We start from the raw sequence: 17,124 nt of genomic DNA, 5'->3' as shown, positions 1-17,124 counted from the left end.
TTCAACCCCCCACCAACCCAGTAATTAAAATATCGATAGGAAATTCTATCGTAAGAATTTTGATTTTGATGAAAGATAATATTTTCTTTTTTTCCTGACGCGATACGATCGCGACTGATTTAAAAGATGGCTTTCAATGGGTACATATACTTGGTATTTAAATCAAACTTAATAAACGTGAAATATTATTGTTTGCAATACTTACAGCGGCGGCCATACGCCATATTGGCTTTTGTACAGCCGGTAAGGGGTTTAAATTTCTGAAAGAGGATTTTAATTAGAAAGAATAATCCATTCCCATAATTCATCAACACAGTAATAGAATCAAAGCGTATTGTACAAATCAGCTGAAATTAAAATATATATATATACAATCGTTCTTTTAATGCTTGTTCAATTGATTTAAATTGAACGACTGCGAAGTTGTGCATTTATTAACATTTCAACGCGAAAATTCGCAAACATATTAAAGTGTATAATTATTCTTCTGCGAAACATCCACTTAAAGATCGATTCTGACTTCGCATAAACTCCAGTGTGTATCAATTAAATCTTTCTAAATGTAAAACCTGACTGGATTCAGGATTTAAAGCTAGCCACGTGACCAAGGCTTCAACCCAATGAGATAAAGGAAATGAAGTAATGACGAACGCCTCTTTCTTTGGATATCAGCGTGTGACATATGAAAAGGGAATATTAAAAAGGTGTTTATGCAAAGTCAGATTTGAGGTCCATTTACACAAGTCTCGTCCAACTGAGAAAAGTCAACAAGTGTTTACAGGACATTCATAGCCTGTACGGTCAACTCTCAGAATGGACAATCATTTACTTAGAAGTTGCCTTTTAATTTTCACAGGTTAGTTCGTTTTATTATAAAATTTATTAAAAGCTAAAATATGCGTACAAGTTTAATAAAATTTCTTTTCGAAGTCAGTATATCCACATTATCTAAACTACATTTCAGATAAAATATTTTCGACTTGTACATTTCTTCCAAAGAAACACACAATTTTATCTATCGATCGATCGATCTATCTATCTATCTATCTATCTATCTATATATCTATATCTATCTATCTATATATATATATATATATATATATATATATATATATATATATATATATATATATATATATATATATATATATATATATATATATATATATATATATATATATATATATATATATATATATATATATATAACGAGAGGGGGGTTTAATGAATATAGAATCTTTGTAAGAGTCGGGTAACATCCTAATTTTTTTTTCTAAATGTATGCACAGTATATTAGAGATACGTGTTAATTTATAAAATATCATGATACTCAAAAGTACATCTAAATTATATTGAAATGTCAATTTTTCAGAAGTTACTATTTATTGACAAATACTGTGAAGTAAGTGTGTAATATTTGATGGACATTTGAAGTAATTTCGTGCTTTTTAATGAGTTCCATTTTATGTATTTTCCTCTATATAAATTACCAAAAACTTCTTATATCCTCTGGAATTTGAAATACGCAGTGTTGGCTTTCTTGTTAAAAGTGTTCTTTTCTCCTTTTATTTGGATGTCATTTTGTGGAATTGATAAGATTAAGACTATATAGTAGATTTCAATAGAAGTAAACGTTTTCCTCGATAACACCTTTTAGTACAATTCTAGCGGTCCTCATGTTATTCGATTAATTAACCATTATTCACAACAATCTTTCAATGCACTTCTGACGGAATCTGAAATAAATACTCTTTTAATGGAAAATTTGTGTTCAATATTTTTACGCCATGGCCGGCCGAATCATGCGATTTTGTTACCTATAAATGTAATGTTGATGATTTCACTCCGCTAACGAAGCCTTGTGTTGTTTGCAGTAAAACCAATAGAAAATCAATGGTTTCCCCACATCAATTGAAGAGTGGACAAAAGCCACCCTGATTTCCTATTTTGGGATTTTCCAGGCAAAGAGAGAAATGCTCTTTATGAAATCTCTTTATTTTATGATAAATAATACAAGTCCTGCATATTTGTATACATATGCATACTAATCGTTGAATTTTTGTACCCATACCTACATTTCAGCACCTCACGATAATATAGATCTACCTTTTAACGCGTCATAAACGTTCTGATTTGTTCATTTAAATCAACATATTGTTCAATAGTTAAACCATTGTCATTTATACAAGATCGCGATTTAATATATGCATAGAAGACAGCGATTGATCAAATGATATAAATGCATAACTGTTCCGTTCAACAGTACTGCAATATTCTTCTATCCCAGATTGAAGCCTGGAGAATATATATATATAGAGAGAGAGAGATTCTCCATGACCGTGTAGTATAGGGTGGGGCTGCGAGGATTCTATCGCCATCGAAAGCAAGTTTTTATTTTGACTAGTTGGTCTAGCGGTCTAGCACACTGTTCCTGCACTGTTAGGGGACAGGTTCAGCAGACTGAGACTTCAACCCCCGGGCTGGGCGGTAGTGGGCATCCCTGTACTGTGATATTTTCTGTTCTCTCTCACAGGTACTTGTGGACAGGACCCCCCCCCCCCTTCCAATATGCCCCACAGGTCAAAAAATATTTTTATGTATTTTTTTCATAAATTATTCTTCTAGTACACATTTACAATGTATTCCATAAGAAAAATCCAAAAAATAACGCAGAATTAACGTTTTACTAAAAAATCATACCCGCGGTATAATACCGCGGGTATGATTTTTTAGTAAAACGTTAATTCTGCGTTATTTTTTGGATTTTTCTTATGGAATTATACATTGTAAATGTGTACTAGAAGAATAATTTATGAAAAAAATACATAAAAATATTTTTTGACCTGTGGGGCATATTGGAAGGGGGGGGGGGGTCCTGTCCACAAGTACCTGTGTTCTCTCTCTGTCTCTCTCTCTCTCTTTTATCTTTTCTGTCATCGGCATTGCTTGGAAATTAGTGTCACTGGTGAATTAGTAACGATAAACTCCACTTCTTACATATACCTGTTGATCCAGTATTAACGATAATCTCCATATCTTACATATACCTGTTAATCCAGTATTAACGATAATCTCCATATCTTACGTATACCTGTTGCGCAAAATCCTCTAGATATTTTCCTAATGGGATTGTTCACAATAGGAACACGAGTTAGAGTGTTTATTGTTAGTGTGAATATGAGAGAGATAAATCCAAATTAAAGGATAAGATTTTACTATTGGTGCCATCGCTGTAGATTTACGAATAAACCATGATTATATATATATATATATATATATATATATATATATATATATATATATATATATATATATATATATATATTTATATTTATATATATATATATATATATATAATTTAAGCACTTTTGACATTGGAAGAAAGTTTGCAACATGCCTAGAATTAATGTTGGAGTAAGTAGTTGAAATGCAGAATCTGACCCGATTATACTTTTAATCGTGTATCTATATAATATAAAGTCATACATAAATTTTCACAGGAATTTGTGCAAGCGATATTCATGCACATTCTTGAGGCGAAAACGTAGGCATTTCTTCATTCAAAAAATCAAAATTATGTACAAGAAACTGCACAATGGCTTCAAACTATTTCTTATTAAAAAGGCGTGATATCAAAGAGGTATTTAAGTGACTATTAAAAATCTTCTTCTAGATTTGATAAGATTAAAGTCCCCGAGAGCCATTCTAACTTAGGTAGGTGCAAAGTTACACATATTTATATATATGCCAATTCTCTATCTTTGCCGTCATGATATTGAATTACTCGTTATATTGACAAGCATAGTCCTTTGCCTCAAAGGACAAACATCTAAATGAAGCTGTCTAAACATTTACATAAATTATTATAATAACTCTATGAGGCATAGCAGTGATTTCTAATCAAACAAATATTTATCTAACTATGCAAAGATTTTTTCAATTTTAATCAGTTTAGGAGTTCGTTATTTCCGGAATAACAGTAAATTAAACAACTGAAGTCTTAGTCTAGTACACCAAATAGTTGTTCATTGAAACGCGATCAGTGAAATAATATTTGTAAACACTGGATTTTCTATGTAATTGCAAAGAGGGGACACAAGCTTCGGAATATATTTAGATTTTAAAGACAAATCGAGAGGACCGGCCCTTTCCAATAATATCGTTAACAGCAAAAGTTAAAAATGAATATACATGTATTTCACCTCGACCTTTCTCCTTTTCACTTGTCATCAAGCACAAATTTTTTAAACCACTCTCGTTCTTGAAATAAAAAGATAACAAAATGATTGACTGAGCGAAAATATATTTTACTTAATAAAGAAAAAACAGCAAGGTTTCTTTTTTTTTCTTTAATTAATTGAGGGGGGGGGGTTAAGAATAATGCACGATTTTTTTTTTTACTTTTTCTAAATGTGTCATCGATCACACGTAAATTTTTTATTTCATGATGCTTATGATGCGTGATAAGAAACTGATGAAGAGTTGGTGGGACTAAGAAACCTTATCGTTAACAAAGTAAATCCTGTTCTATTTTCCTCTGAGTACTTCCGGTATGATGACAAAATGTCGATCGACATACTTCCTGTCTACTGATAATCGAAAGCAATAACAGTTGTCACTATGGAAACCGATTGAAAAACGCTTAGTTCCGGATACCATCAAATGTTATCGGTAATTTGCAATTTATTGGGACAATACATTTTGCTAATGTGTTGAAAAGAATGTCAATAGCACCATATTTCACTGCTATGGATTCCACTTCATATGGACGTTTTAAGTAGAGGCAAATCATAAAGAAATTCAAAGCATCCTGACAAAAGACTCATAAAGTTAAATGAATGCAACTTTCCGGCAGCCGAAAAGACGAACCCTCTTAGATCTTTTGATTTATTGCTTATGTGAACATATTTTCTGCTTCGCTGCCATTTTAAAAACTTACAGCAATTGTTTTAAAGGGTATTAATTTTTGAAGATAACCGTCATACGTGACATTTTTCTTAAACATAACTGTTAAAAAACATTCTCTATTGAACAGATACATGTATTTATAATAAATAATTTAAAATGACTGATTTATAAGCTACGTTACTGTCATCGTCTCAAGTTACGGTCCGGAGTATATAACTCTTTAATAGGAGAGGATCGTACATATTGACCGTGGTTTATGAAGATGTGTTACTGTTCATGTACTTATTTTACATGTATATAAACCAGTGTAAAGGCAAATTAGTCTATTATCATACAGTTTCGTTAATTTTTCGATCACAGCTTAACGCAGAAGCTCAATTGACTTCCAATCCCAACAAATTCTTTTAATAAGTCTGCAAAGAAAAAAGAGTGAAGTCATTTGTTCCCGTTCGTCATTATCAGAAGTCACTGTCAGAACATTGTGAGGGGATATTCCAGGAAGCTAAATTTTTTAGGCATAATTACAAAATGATTATTTCAATTACAGGACTTTTCGTAGAGGCCATCACGACAGGAAAGTTTATGAGTAACAACTGTAATACAAAGCGTGAGATTTTTGTAAAGGACAGCATTGCATTCAAACTAACAAACCAGCCTCTGAGCGACAGACCCCTCCAACAGCTGCATTGTACGTCTGACCTCGTAACAGAGCCTGATGGACGGCTTCTGATTCACTTCATATCATTGAGCATCAGTATAGAAAACGATACGCCGGATAAGTACGTTCTTCTTGTCATGTAAATGAATGCATGCTATCCAATATATATATATATATATATATATATATATATATATGTTGTGATATATCCAAATTTTTCATAAGGAAAACATGGAGATTTGGTATATTGAAATGAATGAAGTTTTGCATTTCCAAATACATGTACATATATGATATATCGATTTTTTTTTTAAATTTCTTTCAGTTTGCATATTTACGACTTTGATTCAAAGGGACAAGCACAGATGGTAACTCCAGCAAGCGGCCTCTTTGGAATTTATGACAAATTTTACAAACGCGCAAGTATCGGTGTTGGGGATTACATTTCTACAGGCAATCGTTTCCGGTTGACATATGTTGGTTCTCCAACACTCACATACAGTGGATTTGACATCCTGATTACATCTGTTAAAGGTATAAATTGTTGTTTGAACTGACCAAATCATTATCACTAACACTTTTACCAAAGTGTGAACCGTGACAAGCGTAGAAAAGATCCGTAGACATGTAGATATCAGAGACGTGCATGTAGTTCTATACTTACCAAGCTTGTTTGTCAATGAAAAAACTATCACATGTTTGTAGCATTTTTGATAAACCCAGTTTTGGAGATCCTGAAAAATGTAAATTTAAAATCTCAGGCGTCATAAAAGGAAAAATATTGAATGGATTTATTGGTACCAACATACTTAGGATAAACCAAAGCATGAATAGAAATAGAACTCTTGTTTACTGATATAGACCTCAGTATCAACATAAAAAACCAATTTAACAGAATAGCAGAATATAGTTTTTCATGTGGTTCACGAGGTTTTTATTTACCAATACTCATTAGTGCATAATTATATAAATAATGCATGTAGTTGAGGGTAAAGTTAAAAAATGTTCACCCCAGGAACACCATTGTCCATCGAGGCGCAGCCGATGTTGAAATGGCTTTCCAGGGGCGATCATTTTCAATATTATATAAATGTATCAAGATCACATGAAAAATATTTTTACAAATTCTAATACATTGTATTTTTAATTAGATTTTGAAATTTTTATGCAATCGTATAAATCAGTCAAACTTTTGACATGCTAGCTCATCTGAACAGAAAGGATCAATTACTTTGTGATTACCTGTCTGTCCGTCTGACTCTCCATCTATTACACAGAACCGCGGACCAATATCAAACAAACTTGCCACAGAGCATCATTGGGTAAAGGAAATTGAAGTTTTTTTTCAAATGACAGGAAACACAGGCCCTCTTGAAAGGGATATAACCAATAAAAAGGCAAAAATAGATTTGCATTCTTTTAAAAAATTCTCAATAACATCTGGGTTAGAAAAGATGAAACTTATATTGAAGCTTCCTGACATATCTAGTGTATATTCACGTTTCTTCTAATCATGACTCTCGAGGCGTAACGTGAGGGCCACAATACGAGTTTTACAGGAGAATTAGACGTTTTAACAAATCTTTTCACGATCGCGAATAGCAGGGCCACACTAAAATTATATTAATATGTAAACATTCAAAAGTTAGGTAGATTCAAATTTTTTTCTTCGGATTATAGACTTTGGGGTTACGATGGGGCTAATATCCAATTTTACATAATGCACGTCGATATACAGGGGAAAATCTTTTTAAAATCTACTTGAACAGGAAGGCTATATTAATAATAATAGAATAAAAAAGCATTCCTATGGTGTGTGAATTTAATGATACCTGGGGGCTAGAGTAGGGCCACAAATATTTCAAGATTTTTCTTGGGAAAAAATGGGGAGCACATGCTTTGAAAATCTTCTGAAGAATAGCAGGGCCAGTATGACTCAGGTGAGAATTGTGGCCAGTGGGGTTCTTTTATTACGTACAAAGAATTATGCAGAATTAATTAGGAACCATAGCAGTACAGGGAAATAATGATTAAGATTTTTTTTAACCGTTGTAGAGTATGGCAATTTATAGGTACTGCATTAAAATTTGTGAATTGAATTCAAAGAAAGGAGCGTGCGTTAAATTATATTATGACCCTTGACTTAATGGACCAAGTATTTTTCGAAAAGATGCGTATGTTATGTCATAAAAGTATATTTTTAAGGTAAAATGGGTCTTTGCTCCATATTTTTTGGTAACCCAAAAATGTTTATTTTTATGTAAACTCTGAGGATTAACTTTCAAATAAATGGAGCAAAGACCCACTCATATCGAAAAATAGTGTTATAGTATGAGAAAATGAATCTTTTTGGCCTCTTTAGTGTGTGTATAATATTTCATAAGCAAATATTTTCAATTTTCATTTTTTTGCTGTTTGTAGAGATTTTATATAAAGTATATTTTAATGTTAGATGAAATATCAAGGAAAATTTTGATATAATTGAGATTTAATTTTTCACCTTCATGTTTGTCACACTATAGGCTTTTCGCTCGTCATGTTCACCCATCTTGTTTAAAACTACATGTACGTAGGTTATTGTTATAATTTGCTTGATTTCTCTGAATTCTAAAACTGATTGCCGATAATGTTTAATACCTAATTTATATTAGATGTCCAAAGAGATGGGTCGTGTCCACGCCTGTATGGGAGGTGTTCCGGTAAGAACTTATGTGTTCAGTACTCAGTGTGGTGTGACGGAGAAGAGAACTGTGGGGAGGGGGATGTCAGTGACGAGGAAACCTGTGACGACGTCATCACCGCGGACTGGAAGTACACTTGTACGTAATACAGCAAAGACGGCCAAAATTACAATGTCCAATGATCCATTATAACTGATTAATATTCCATTTTTCTGAAACAATTGAAAAATACGAAAAATAATTCACGTTGATCAAGCATTTACTCTGAGTTCGCAATAATCAACATTCATTCAAGTTACAAGGTGGTTTAATGATTAAATTTAAAAAAAAAACTGGTACGAAGGCAGAGAAAGTTCAGTGCTTTTATGTTGCAAGTCTAAATGTCAAAGAGTTCCCAACTTTAACTGGGATATCTTTTTTAAATTGATTTTGACGTTGATTAAAAAATGGACCAAGGTCCCAGATTTTGGTGCAGTGGATCACAATTCATTTTTGTCGTATCTGTTTGAAATCCTAATGTCAAAGTTTTCAAGTTATAACCTGACTCCCCCCCCCCTTTTTTTTTAAATTTGACTTTGATTTAAGAATTAGGTGAAGTAAAAAATTATCTAGAAAACCTACGGGCTAAGGGTGGGATGGAGGGGTAGGTTTATTTAGGTTTACTTTCTTTCTATAAAATGCTTTCTATAAGAGAAAGTTTAGTAGTTAATTCATTGTTTTAAAAGGTATCAATCTGTCGAAGATTTATTTTGATTTAGTTAATCAAGAATTATAGCAGGGCATGAGTTTTTGTCAAATCTCATTTTCTGAGGTATTTACTAGAAGGTCAACATTTGTAGAAGAGGCAGATCATTTTTTTTCTTAAATAGACTATTCGGCGATGTTTGCGCTTAGCATGGCTCTGTTTCTTAGAGAAAATGAGTGACATGAAAAAAAATGTAATTAAAAAAATAAAACAAACAAAAAGAACACTAAATAAGCCTTCTTCTTTAGGACGTATGTGAAAAGTAGTAGAATATCAAAATTCCAAAAAATTCTGGTCTCGGTTATTTTGAAGAAGCGATTGGGTACCATCCTCTTTACCTCTGGGAGATATAGGGAAGCTGTCTGTAACTAGCTATTGAATTATATCTTATACAAAGCAATGATTGTCCCAATCAATCTATAAATAAAATATAAAACGATATAGTTTTTAATCGATTTGTTTCAAAGTATGAATATATTAATTATGCTACTAGGGTACAGGGACAATACCCTCGTACTATATGCTTAAATGCTTTTATAGGTAAGAATCTAAGAATGTTCTGCCGTACATCATTTATCTACACTTAATAAATAAGTCTGTATGACAATTGCCATACAAAAATTGTGATAGTTATGCAAGATATTTATTTAAGTTTGAATTATTTTAATAATTCAAATAATATGGGGAAATCAGAATTTAGAAGCAGAATATAGAGCGTTCCGGCTCGAGATGATTCATTATTAACTGCATAAAGAAAAAGAAATCAGGTACTGGTATTTCAAAATGGTATTTTTTTTTAATCTATTGAAATTATAATATTGTAACCCCCCCTCCCCGGTTCCTTTCGAGGAATAGTCTGCATGAGTTGACCTGATCATTTAGTGTTTATCACCTGAAATTGTTTTTATTCCACGTTTTCACTCTTAAATAGGCCTAGAACTGCAAGTCAAAGACTGCTTTTCCAAAAGTGAAAATTTCAGAAATGGCATCACATATTTAAGAGCTCTTTCTATTTTAGATTACACAACGATGGCAGTTGTGACAGCTATCATTTCCATTGTGTTCTTTTTATCAACAATAGGAGTCGTTGTTTGTCTGCTGAGAAGGTACAACCGCAGGAAGTAAGTCTCTTTTAATTGCGCATGTCTTATTGTTACAGAGACGGGGGGGGGGGGGGGGGGGAGAACTGATACACGCTCAAAAGCAACATCGACTGAAATATCTTAGCTAAATTTATGGCACTCCAGATTCAAATTAAATTAGATAAACATAGTTTAACAGTTGATAAACTAGGTTTGTCGATTGTAAACTATAGTTTACGAACTGTAAACTATAGTTAACGATTCCTTAACTATAGTTTTCATCTGTAAACTATATTTAACGGTTGTAAAGTGTAGTTTATGAGTTTTCATCTGTAAACTATATTTAACGGTTGTAAAGTGTAGTTTATGAATGCTAATCTAAGTTTATCTGTCTGTAAATAAATGTTAACAATAGATTTTGCTGATAAATATAGATTCTCATTTGTAAACTATAATTTACATTCGTTAACCATAGTTAAGAGTTGTTAATCATAGTTTCGCAAATCGTGAAACTATATTTATCAGATAAACTATGTTTTACATTCGATAATTATAGATTTCGGTCGTAAACCATAGTTAACTGTCATTAATTCTCATAAACTGTATTTAACAGACGTAAACTGTACTTAACGATCGTAAACTATAGTTTTGAGAGATAAACTATGATTCACATTTGCCAATCATAGTTTATCTTCATAAACTATAATTCACACTCGTAAACTATAGTTAAGAGTTGTTAAATATAGTTTATGAATCTAAACACCTGTTAACTGTTAATGATAGTTTTCAATTCAAAATCTCGCGGCACCAATCGCTAGAAGAAATACTGAATGTGTGTCATTGCCATAAGTTCTATATAAAAACGAAACATATAAAGAGAATTACATGAGTAAATTCTCTTCGTGATAATCTTAAATTTATAAGCCAAGCTTTCAACAACTCTTTTGATACCAGCAATGCTAGTCATTTTGTTTGATCAGCGCAAAAGATTGGAAAGACGGCAAGGATAAATGTCATTTATTTATTCCGGTGCTGATGAATAAAAATTTGATTACAAACCGTCAAAATGCAATTTTCTCTATCTTTCTCTTTTAAAGAAAACATACATTTTAATCAATAATTTTTCTTTTTCTTTCCAACTAGATTTGCTTTAAAATGAAAGAACATTTACTTTTAATGTCAACGAGAAATATATATATATATATATATATATATATATATATATATATATATATATATATATATATATATATATATATATATATAACAACCAATGAAAATAATCATTGTATAGCTAAATCTTATCATGCTGCAACTACAATTACAGGCCCGTAGAAAGCAATTTCAGTTTGGGGGTGGGGGTGGGGGGAGCACAGCCCTACATTTTCAGTTGGAGGGGCACTATCAACTACCAAAAATTCTTTGACAAGCAAAAAAAAAGTCATCAGACGTTATTATTGAGGGGGCACAAGCATATAGTAGCTATGTTTTCTATAGTGATCTATATATCGGCAAAATTATTGGGGGGGGGGGGGCACGCCCCCCCGTGCCCCCCAATAATTTTGCCGATATATAGATCACTATTCCCCCACCCCCCGGTTCCGAGGGCATGAATTAACCTATCTTTTATTTATGGACAAAACTATTGTTAACTATAGTTTTGATCGTAAAGTATACTTTTACAGTCGTAAAATACAGAAAACTGTGCATCTCCGATACAAAATCAGAGATTCTGGCATTAAACTGTGTTTCCCAACTGTAAAACTATATATATGCGCCTTTAATATTTGTAAACTATAGTTTACAACCGTAAATTAGAATTAACATACGTTAACTTTAGTCTAAAGTTGTAAACCATAGTTTACAAATCGTGAAACCGTATTTATCAGATAAACTATGTTTTGCAATCGCAAATGATTGTTTTCGGTGTTAAGTATAGTTTACACTTGTGAAACATAGATTAAGGCGTTAACTATGGTTTAGAGATGTGCAATATAGATTAACGTCGTTAACTATGGTTTACGGTCCGTAAACTATAGTTTACAGTCAATAAACCTAGTTTATCAACTGTGAAACTATGTTTAGCTCATTTTTTGTGAATTTGGCGTGCCATATATATTTTTACTTTAAATGTTCTTAGTCTGTTAACGTTTATTGAAAAAATAACAACATACATTGTTTTGAAAAGTATATGATAATAGTTATAGATTGAATAAATGTAACCTTTGACACTACTTTAACAGTAGGATGAGGAGTATGAGCATCACAGTCAGTGCAAAGAAAGACGGAGACAAGTGGACCATAACGAATAATCTTGGACTACCCTTGAGTATGGCCCCGCCTCTTTATGACGACATTGTTCTCCAGCGACAGGACGAGCCTCCTCCGTCATACGATACGCTTCGTTTCAAACAAGCGACAAACACTGCTTCAGAGGAACAAAATGTGACCACGAATGAGTGTATAACAGTTGCTTGCATCGAAACACTCAATCCTATGTGTGGCTTTACGGATGACGTGTTATGTCTTCAAGATAATAGTCTTGATGAATTTTCTCTCGCTCAAACTGAGAGAGGAGAGCTGGAGGCGCAAAACAAAGAATGTCCCTTAAATAATACTAAATCTATTGATGGTTTGCAAAAGGGATATTTACTTTCTTCGTGCAATAATGTAAATATACATACCAACTCTTCAGTTGATAAAGAAAACAGTGATGGTAGTGAAAATGACGATGAGATCGACGCAGAAAAGACTGCTGCAACAAAAGTAAATATATGTTCAACATCTTCCCAGTGTAGTGTGGAAACTGGTTTCGTTTCCATGGAATCGAACTCTCCAAGGGACAGTGGTAGCGAAGACTCTCCACGCCATGACGTGATAGCTAACCAAGTCCATCAGAAAAGTAACTTGGATACAGAAGGAATGCCACTCCTAATTCAGTATAGAAAACATGCCACTAGAGCAAGCAATGAACACATCAAATTTATTGACGAACTATGTGAAGATTCAAACATAATCAACTAAATGAAACATGTATAGCAAAATTTTACTTTTTTATCCGAACATGTTCATTGATACTATCTATGATTAAGTTCTTCCCAGCAGTGTTTCACTGGTATTGTCAATAAGTTCTTAAACTTTTCGCAGTGGACCTTATGTTTGAAAGTCGCCTTCAATAAATTCCATTTTTTTAATTTTGATTTTTGGTTTGTTTTGTTTGTGTTTGTTTGGTTTTTTTTTTGGGGGGGGGGGGGGGAGGGGGCGCAAGTTCTTAGATCACATGAGTCTTTTTGCTATCCGTTCCCGTCTGCCGTCTGAATTCATGTTCCCTTCCGTGGAGGCCTAAAAACCATGTAAATCTCCTCTTCTCCTGAACATCTAGTCAGTAAATAGGTACCATATTTGTGAACTTTGTGTTCAGATATCAGGCCACAGGGAGGGTCTTTAATGTTAAACATTGAAAATACATTACACATTTAAAATTCTTCCTCTTTACTCACAGACATTTAGTACTAATACGTACATTATTGGCTTACTTACATTATTGGCATAATTAATTGAAATGAGCAGCTAGCCCTATCCAATTCTAGTAAGTTTAACGGGATATATATGTCTCCTGGGTGTAGGGTTAAGACCCAAGGGCGAGGCTAAGTTTGTCATATACATGTATAGTGGCGCCTCATTAATCCGGACGCCTCCGTCTCGAACAAAATCGACCGGATAAATGAATCGTCCGGACAAGTGAATCACTCTAAAAGCACGTACATATGCACATACTGGTAAAACGTGTGAAGGCAAAGAAAAAACTTCAATACCACGATTTATTGATTTATTTTTATAGTTGTAAAAAATGTAATAATTAAGGAAAAAATAATAATTGTAATTTACAAAATTAAAAAAAAAATTGGATAGACAATTTTATGTTGAAACCTCCTTTTTAAACATAGGAAATTTTACTCGCCTTTTGTTTGACGTGCAACTGCATGGGCTGCCAAATTTTGATCTGCTTCTATTTTAATTCGCCATATTTTATCATAACTAGATGAAATCCCGCGCAAGCGCAGTCTAAATCGAATTTTTGCCACTGCTGACTGATCAATTCGAATAAAATAATGTAGCTTATACTATCTACTGACAGTTAATTAAAGGTTTATAGCACGAAGAAACACTGTACAAAATTCCACAGTAAGTTTTGGAGCAGAAGTGAATAAGATATAAGCCCCCTCTTTATTTTTTGAACTTGAAAAAATATTGATTTCATTTATTGGCGTTTTCTATTTACATGTAAGCATCTTTATATTTTGATACATGTTGTACCGTAAAACGTTATTACGTATTATACTTTGGGAACACTGTTTCCATTTCCATCATAGATTTTTAAAAAAGGCGAATCTGTACATTTTTACTGGATTTGACAGCACATTTTAAGGTAAAATCTAGCTTTTAACACACTTAAGGAGGGATTCTTCTCATATTTCTAGGATTTAAAAATTAATGAAATTTTCATAGATTCAAGAAGACATAATCATTAAGTGATGGTATCAATAAGATTAAATTTGACCGTTTTATTTTAAAAGCAAGGTCAGGTCAAGGTCATTATCTTTTTCCTTGACCTTAAGAATAAAAGATTACTGTTGCCAATCATGCGATGCCTACTTCTATTTCAAAAGATTAAATGTTTTTCTTTTTGCAAAAAAAGATATTTCCATATAGGGTCTATCAGATGATACTACCCAATTGATATAAATAATTTAACTAAAATAGATATTGGCTAATCCGAATTTCCTCTGTTTTTCTTAGATTTTTAGGATATATTAGTTATTTTTATATGCTTCGTATATTTAAATTTTTCTTATTTTCACATATGTTAAAGTGGTCATATAAAGAAACAAATTGATACAAAAACAAAAAGTTTTGACCGTTTACTAAGAGAGAAAAAAAACCCCCACTTTTTACGGATTTTTTTTTCTCAAATCCGTACTTAGATTGGAAGCCTTTAAAAGTTAACAAAATTGTAGTTTGTTTGGGAAATCATATTTATTTGATGTATTTTAAAAGTCCATTATTATTAATTTTACTTACATTTGAAATTTTCTTTAAGTCTTTGATTGTTTAAAAATTTTAACTAAATTCATTGTTCTATAGTAATTTTGAGAAGCAGAGAAGGAGATGTTTTCATACGCCACCGTTCCGCCAAAAATATAGTCCCTGATAGATTTCAAACTCAGTTTACCATTTTTATTTAAAGTTGTACAATTACGTTGAGGAAAGAAAAATATGATCTTTTAAATCCCTTACATCTAAATATATAACACATATGAGCAAATACACGTTGAATATTTCATCTAGTCAGAAACCAGACAAGAATCCCTCCTTAATGACCCTTATTTATAGGCCTCATATTCTTATTTTTAACAGCTTCAGTAAATTAAGAAAAATTTGAATACATCGCGATTTTACTTCATATTTGATATTCATTGACATTTGTTTTTTTTTTTGTTTTGTTTTTTTTTACTGGAAAGAGATCATCGTCCTGGTCGGCGGTATCGACTCTGACATTAGGTGCTGAGAGGGCTTCAAGCAACTGATTATCGTTTGAGTTCGTCTGTAATTTGCAATTAAAACACTAAATGAATACAAAAGAAACCATTTCTATTGTTTTACCCCCTTTTTCCATTTTCTGCGGCTGGGACCACAAAGATGTCGAGATTTTCTTTTAAAAAAGAAAGAAAGAAAGAAAAAGAGACCAAAATTGTGGTAAAATTTAATGCATATTTTTAAAAAAAATTAATTGTATTTATTGATACCAGTAGTTTTAGCTTTCTCCATGTTTGAAAGGCCTTATCATGTTTGAAGGCACTTTGCTTCAAATACCGCCTCGTATCCCAGCAAAGCAAAAATAGTTTTGTTTTTGTACTCAATTAGTTTCTGCTTGTTTTCAAGAGAAATCTTGGGCTTAGCACCGTCTCGTGTTGCTGATAGAGGGATTCATATAGATACACTGTCCTATAAAGTAGTGTGTGAAACATAGTGTTCAAATCTGATAATAAGCTAATAAAAACAATTTTCCCCAAAATGCTTCATTATTTGATTCTGTATTTAATTGCAATTTATCCAAAAGATTAGAATTAAGGTTATTTAATTTTTTTTTGTAATTCAAATACTGTAAAAGGAGAAAATTTGGCGCATACATATTTTAGCGCAAATGCAATGTGGGAATGCATTGGCGCAAATAAATTTTAGCGCTTGTGCTTGTCACCAAGTTATAAAAATGTGATATTTTTTCCCCTTTGATCCGCGCCCGTATTTGATTTTGTGGTCACTCAAGCACGCAAACACAACGGGTGATGAATCGTAACTTAACCCTTATATGCTGGTGTTTCTCAGGGCTCAGTTTTAGGTCCACTTTTGTTTTTAATTTAAATGTGAATGATGTTGCTAATATGGTTACTTTTTGTAGACTATTTGCTGATGATAATTCTTTGCAGCATTCGTCTCATAATACGAAAAATATTGAAAGAGACAAACAAATATCTAAGTGCTCTGGAACTTTGGTCTAAAAAATGGTTATTGAAATTTAATCCCTCTAAAACTAAAGCAATAATGTTTAGTACAAATAAAAACATAGAATATCCTAAGCTTCTTTTTTAACAATGCCAATTGTACTTCATCTCTGAACACAAACACCTTGGAGTATTTTTTTTCACACGAACGCTAGTTGGTCACCGCATATTGAAAATGTACTGTCTAATGCCTACAAAAAATTATCTCTTTTGAAAAAAATAAAATTTAAAGTAAATCGAAAACTCTCTCATTCATGTATACGTCATTCATAAGACCGCAACTTGAATCAACACGCTTCAGTGGTATGGGGATGCTGTCAACATAGTAATAACGATAAGTTAGGAAAACTGCAACTTAATGCTGCTAGAATTGTAACAGGGTAAACAACTATAGCTTCCAAAGATTCACTCTACTTTCAAACGGGATGGGAACCTCTTAGCTGTAGAAGACAAGAAGCGAGAATAAAAACAATGTTCAAACTTCATA

General features: G+C 32.4%; 1 protein-coding gene across 1 annotated transcript; it reads left to right on the top strand.

The window, feature by feature from the left end:
- The first annotated feature begins 462 nt into the window (after positions 1-462).
- LOC133194732 (uncharacterized) lies at positions 463-13,274 on the top strand. Its single transcript, XM_061330639.1, has 6 exons — positions 463-856; positions 5,456-5,687; positions 5,892-6,100; positions 8,218-8,385; positions 10,011-10,113; positions 12,318-13,274. The coding sequence occupies exons 1-6, from the start codon at positions 814-816 to the stop codon at positions 13,096-13,098; spliced, it is 1,536 nt and encodes a 511-aa protein (XP_061186623.1). The 5' UTR covers positions 463-813; the 3' UTR covers positions 13,099-13,274.
- The last annotated feature ends 3,850 nt before the right edge of the window (positions 13,275-17,124 follow it).

The sequence above is a fragment of the Saccostrea echinata genome, unplaced genomic scaffold, assembly GCF_033153115.1.
Source record: "Saccostrea echinata isolate AGI-Se365-2 ecotype Australia unplaced genomic scaffold, CSIRO_AGI_Sech_v1 ptg000029l, whole genome shotgun sequence".
NCBI lineage: Eukaryota > Metazoa > Mollusca > Bivalvia > Ostreida > Ostreidae > Saccostrea > Saccostrea echinata.
The sequence above is the reverse complement of the archived record's forward strand: the minus strand, read 5'-3'. Positions and strand labels throughout refer to the sequence as shown.

Bases quoted from the DNA above. Each gene is read 5' to 3' on its own strand.
- LOC133194732 (XM_061330639.1), top strand. From the start codon at position 814: ATGGACAATCATTTACTTAGAAGTTGCCTTTTAATTTTCACAG. The intron at 857-5,455 runs GTTAGTTCGTTT...TTTCAATTACAG, and splicing joins TTGCCTTTTAATTTTCACAG to GACTTTTCGTAGAGGCCATC. The intron at 5,688-5,891 runs GTACGTTCTTCT...AATTTCTTTCAG, and splicing joins GAAAACGATACGCCGGATAA to TTTGCATATTTACGACTTTG.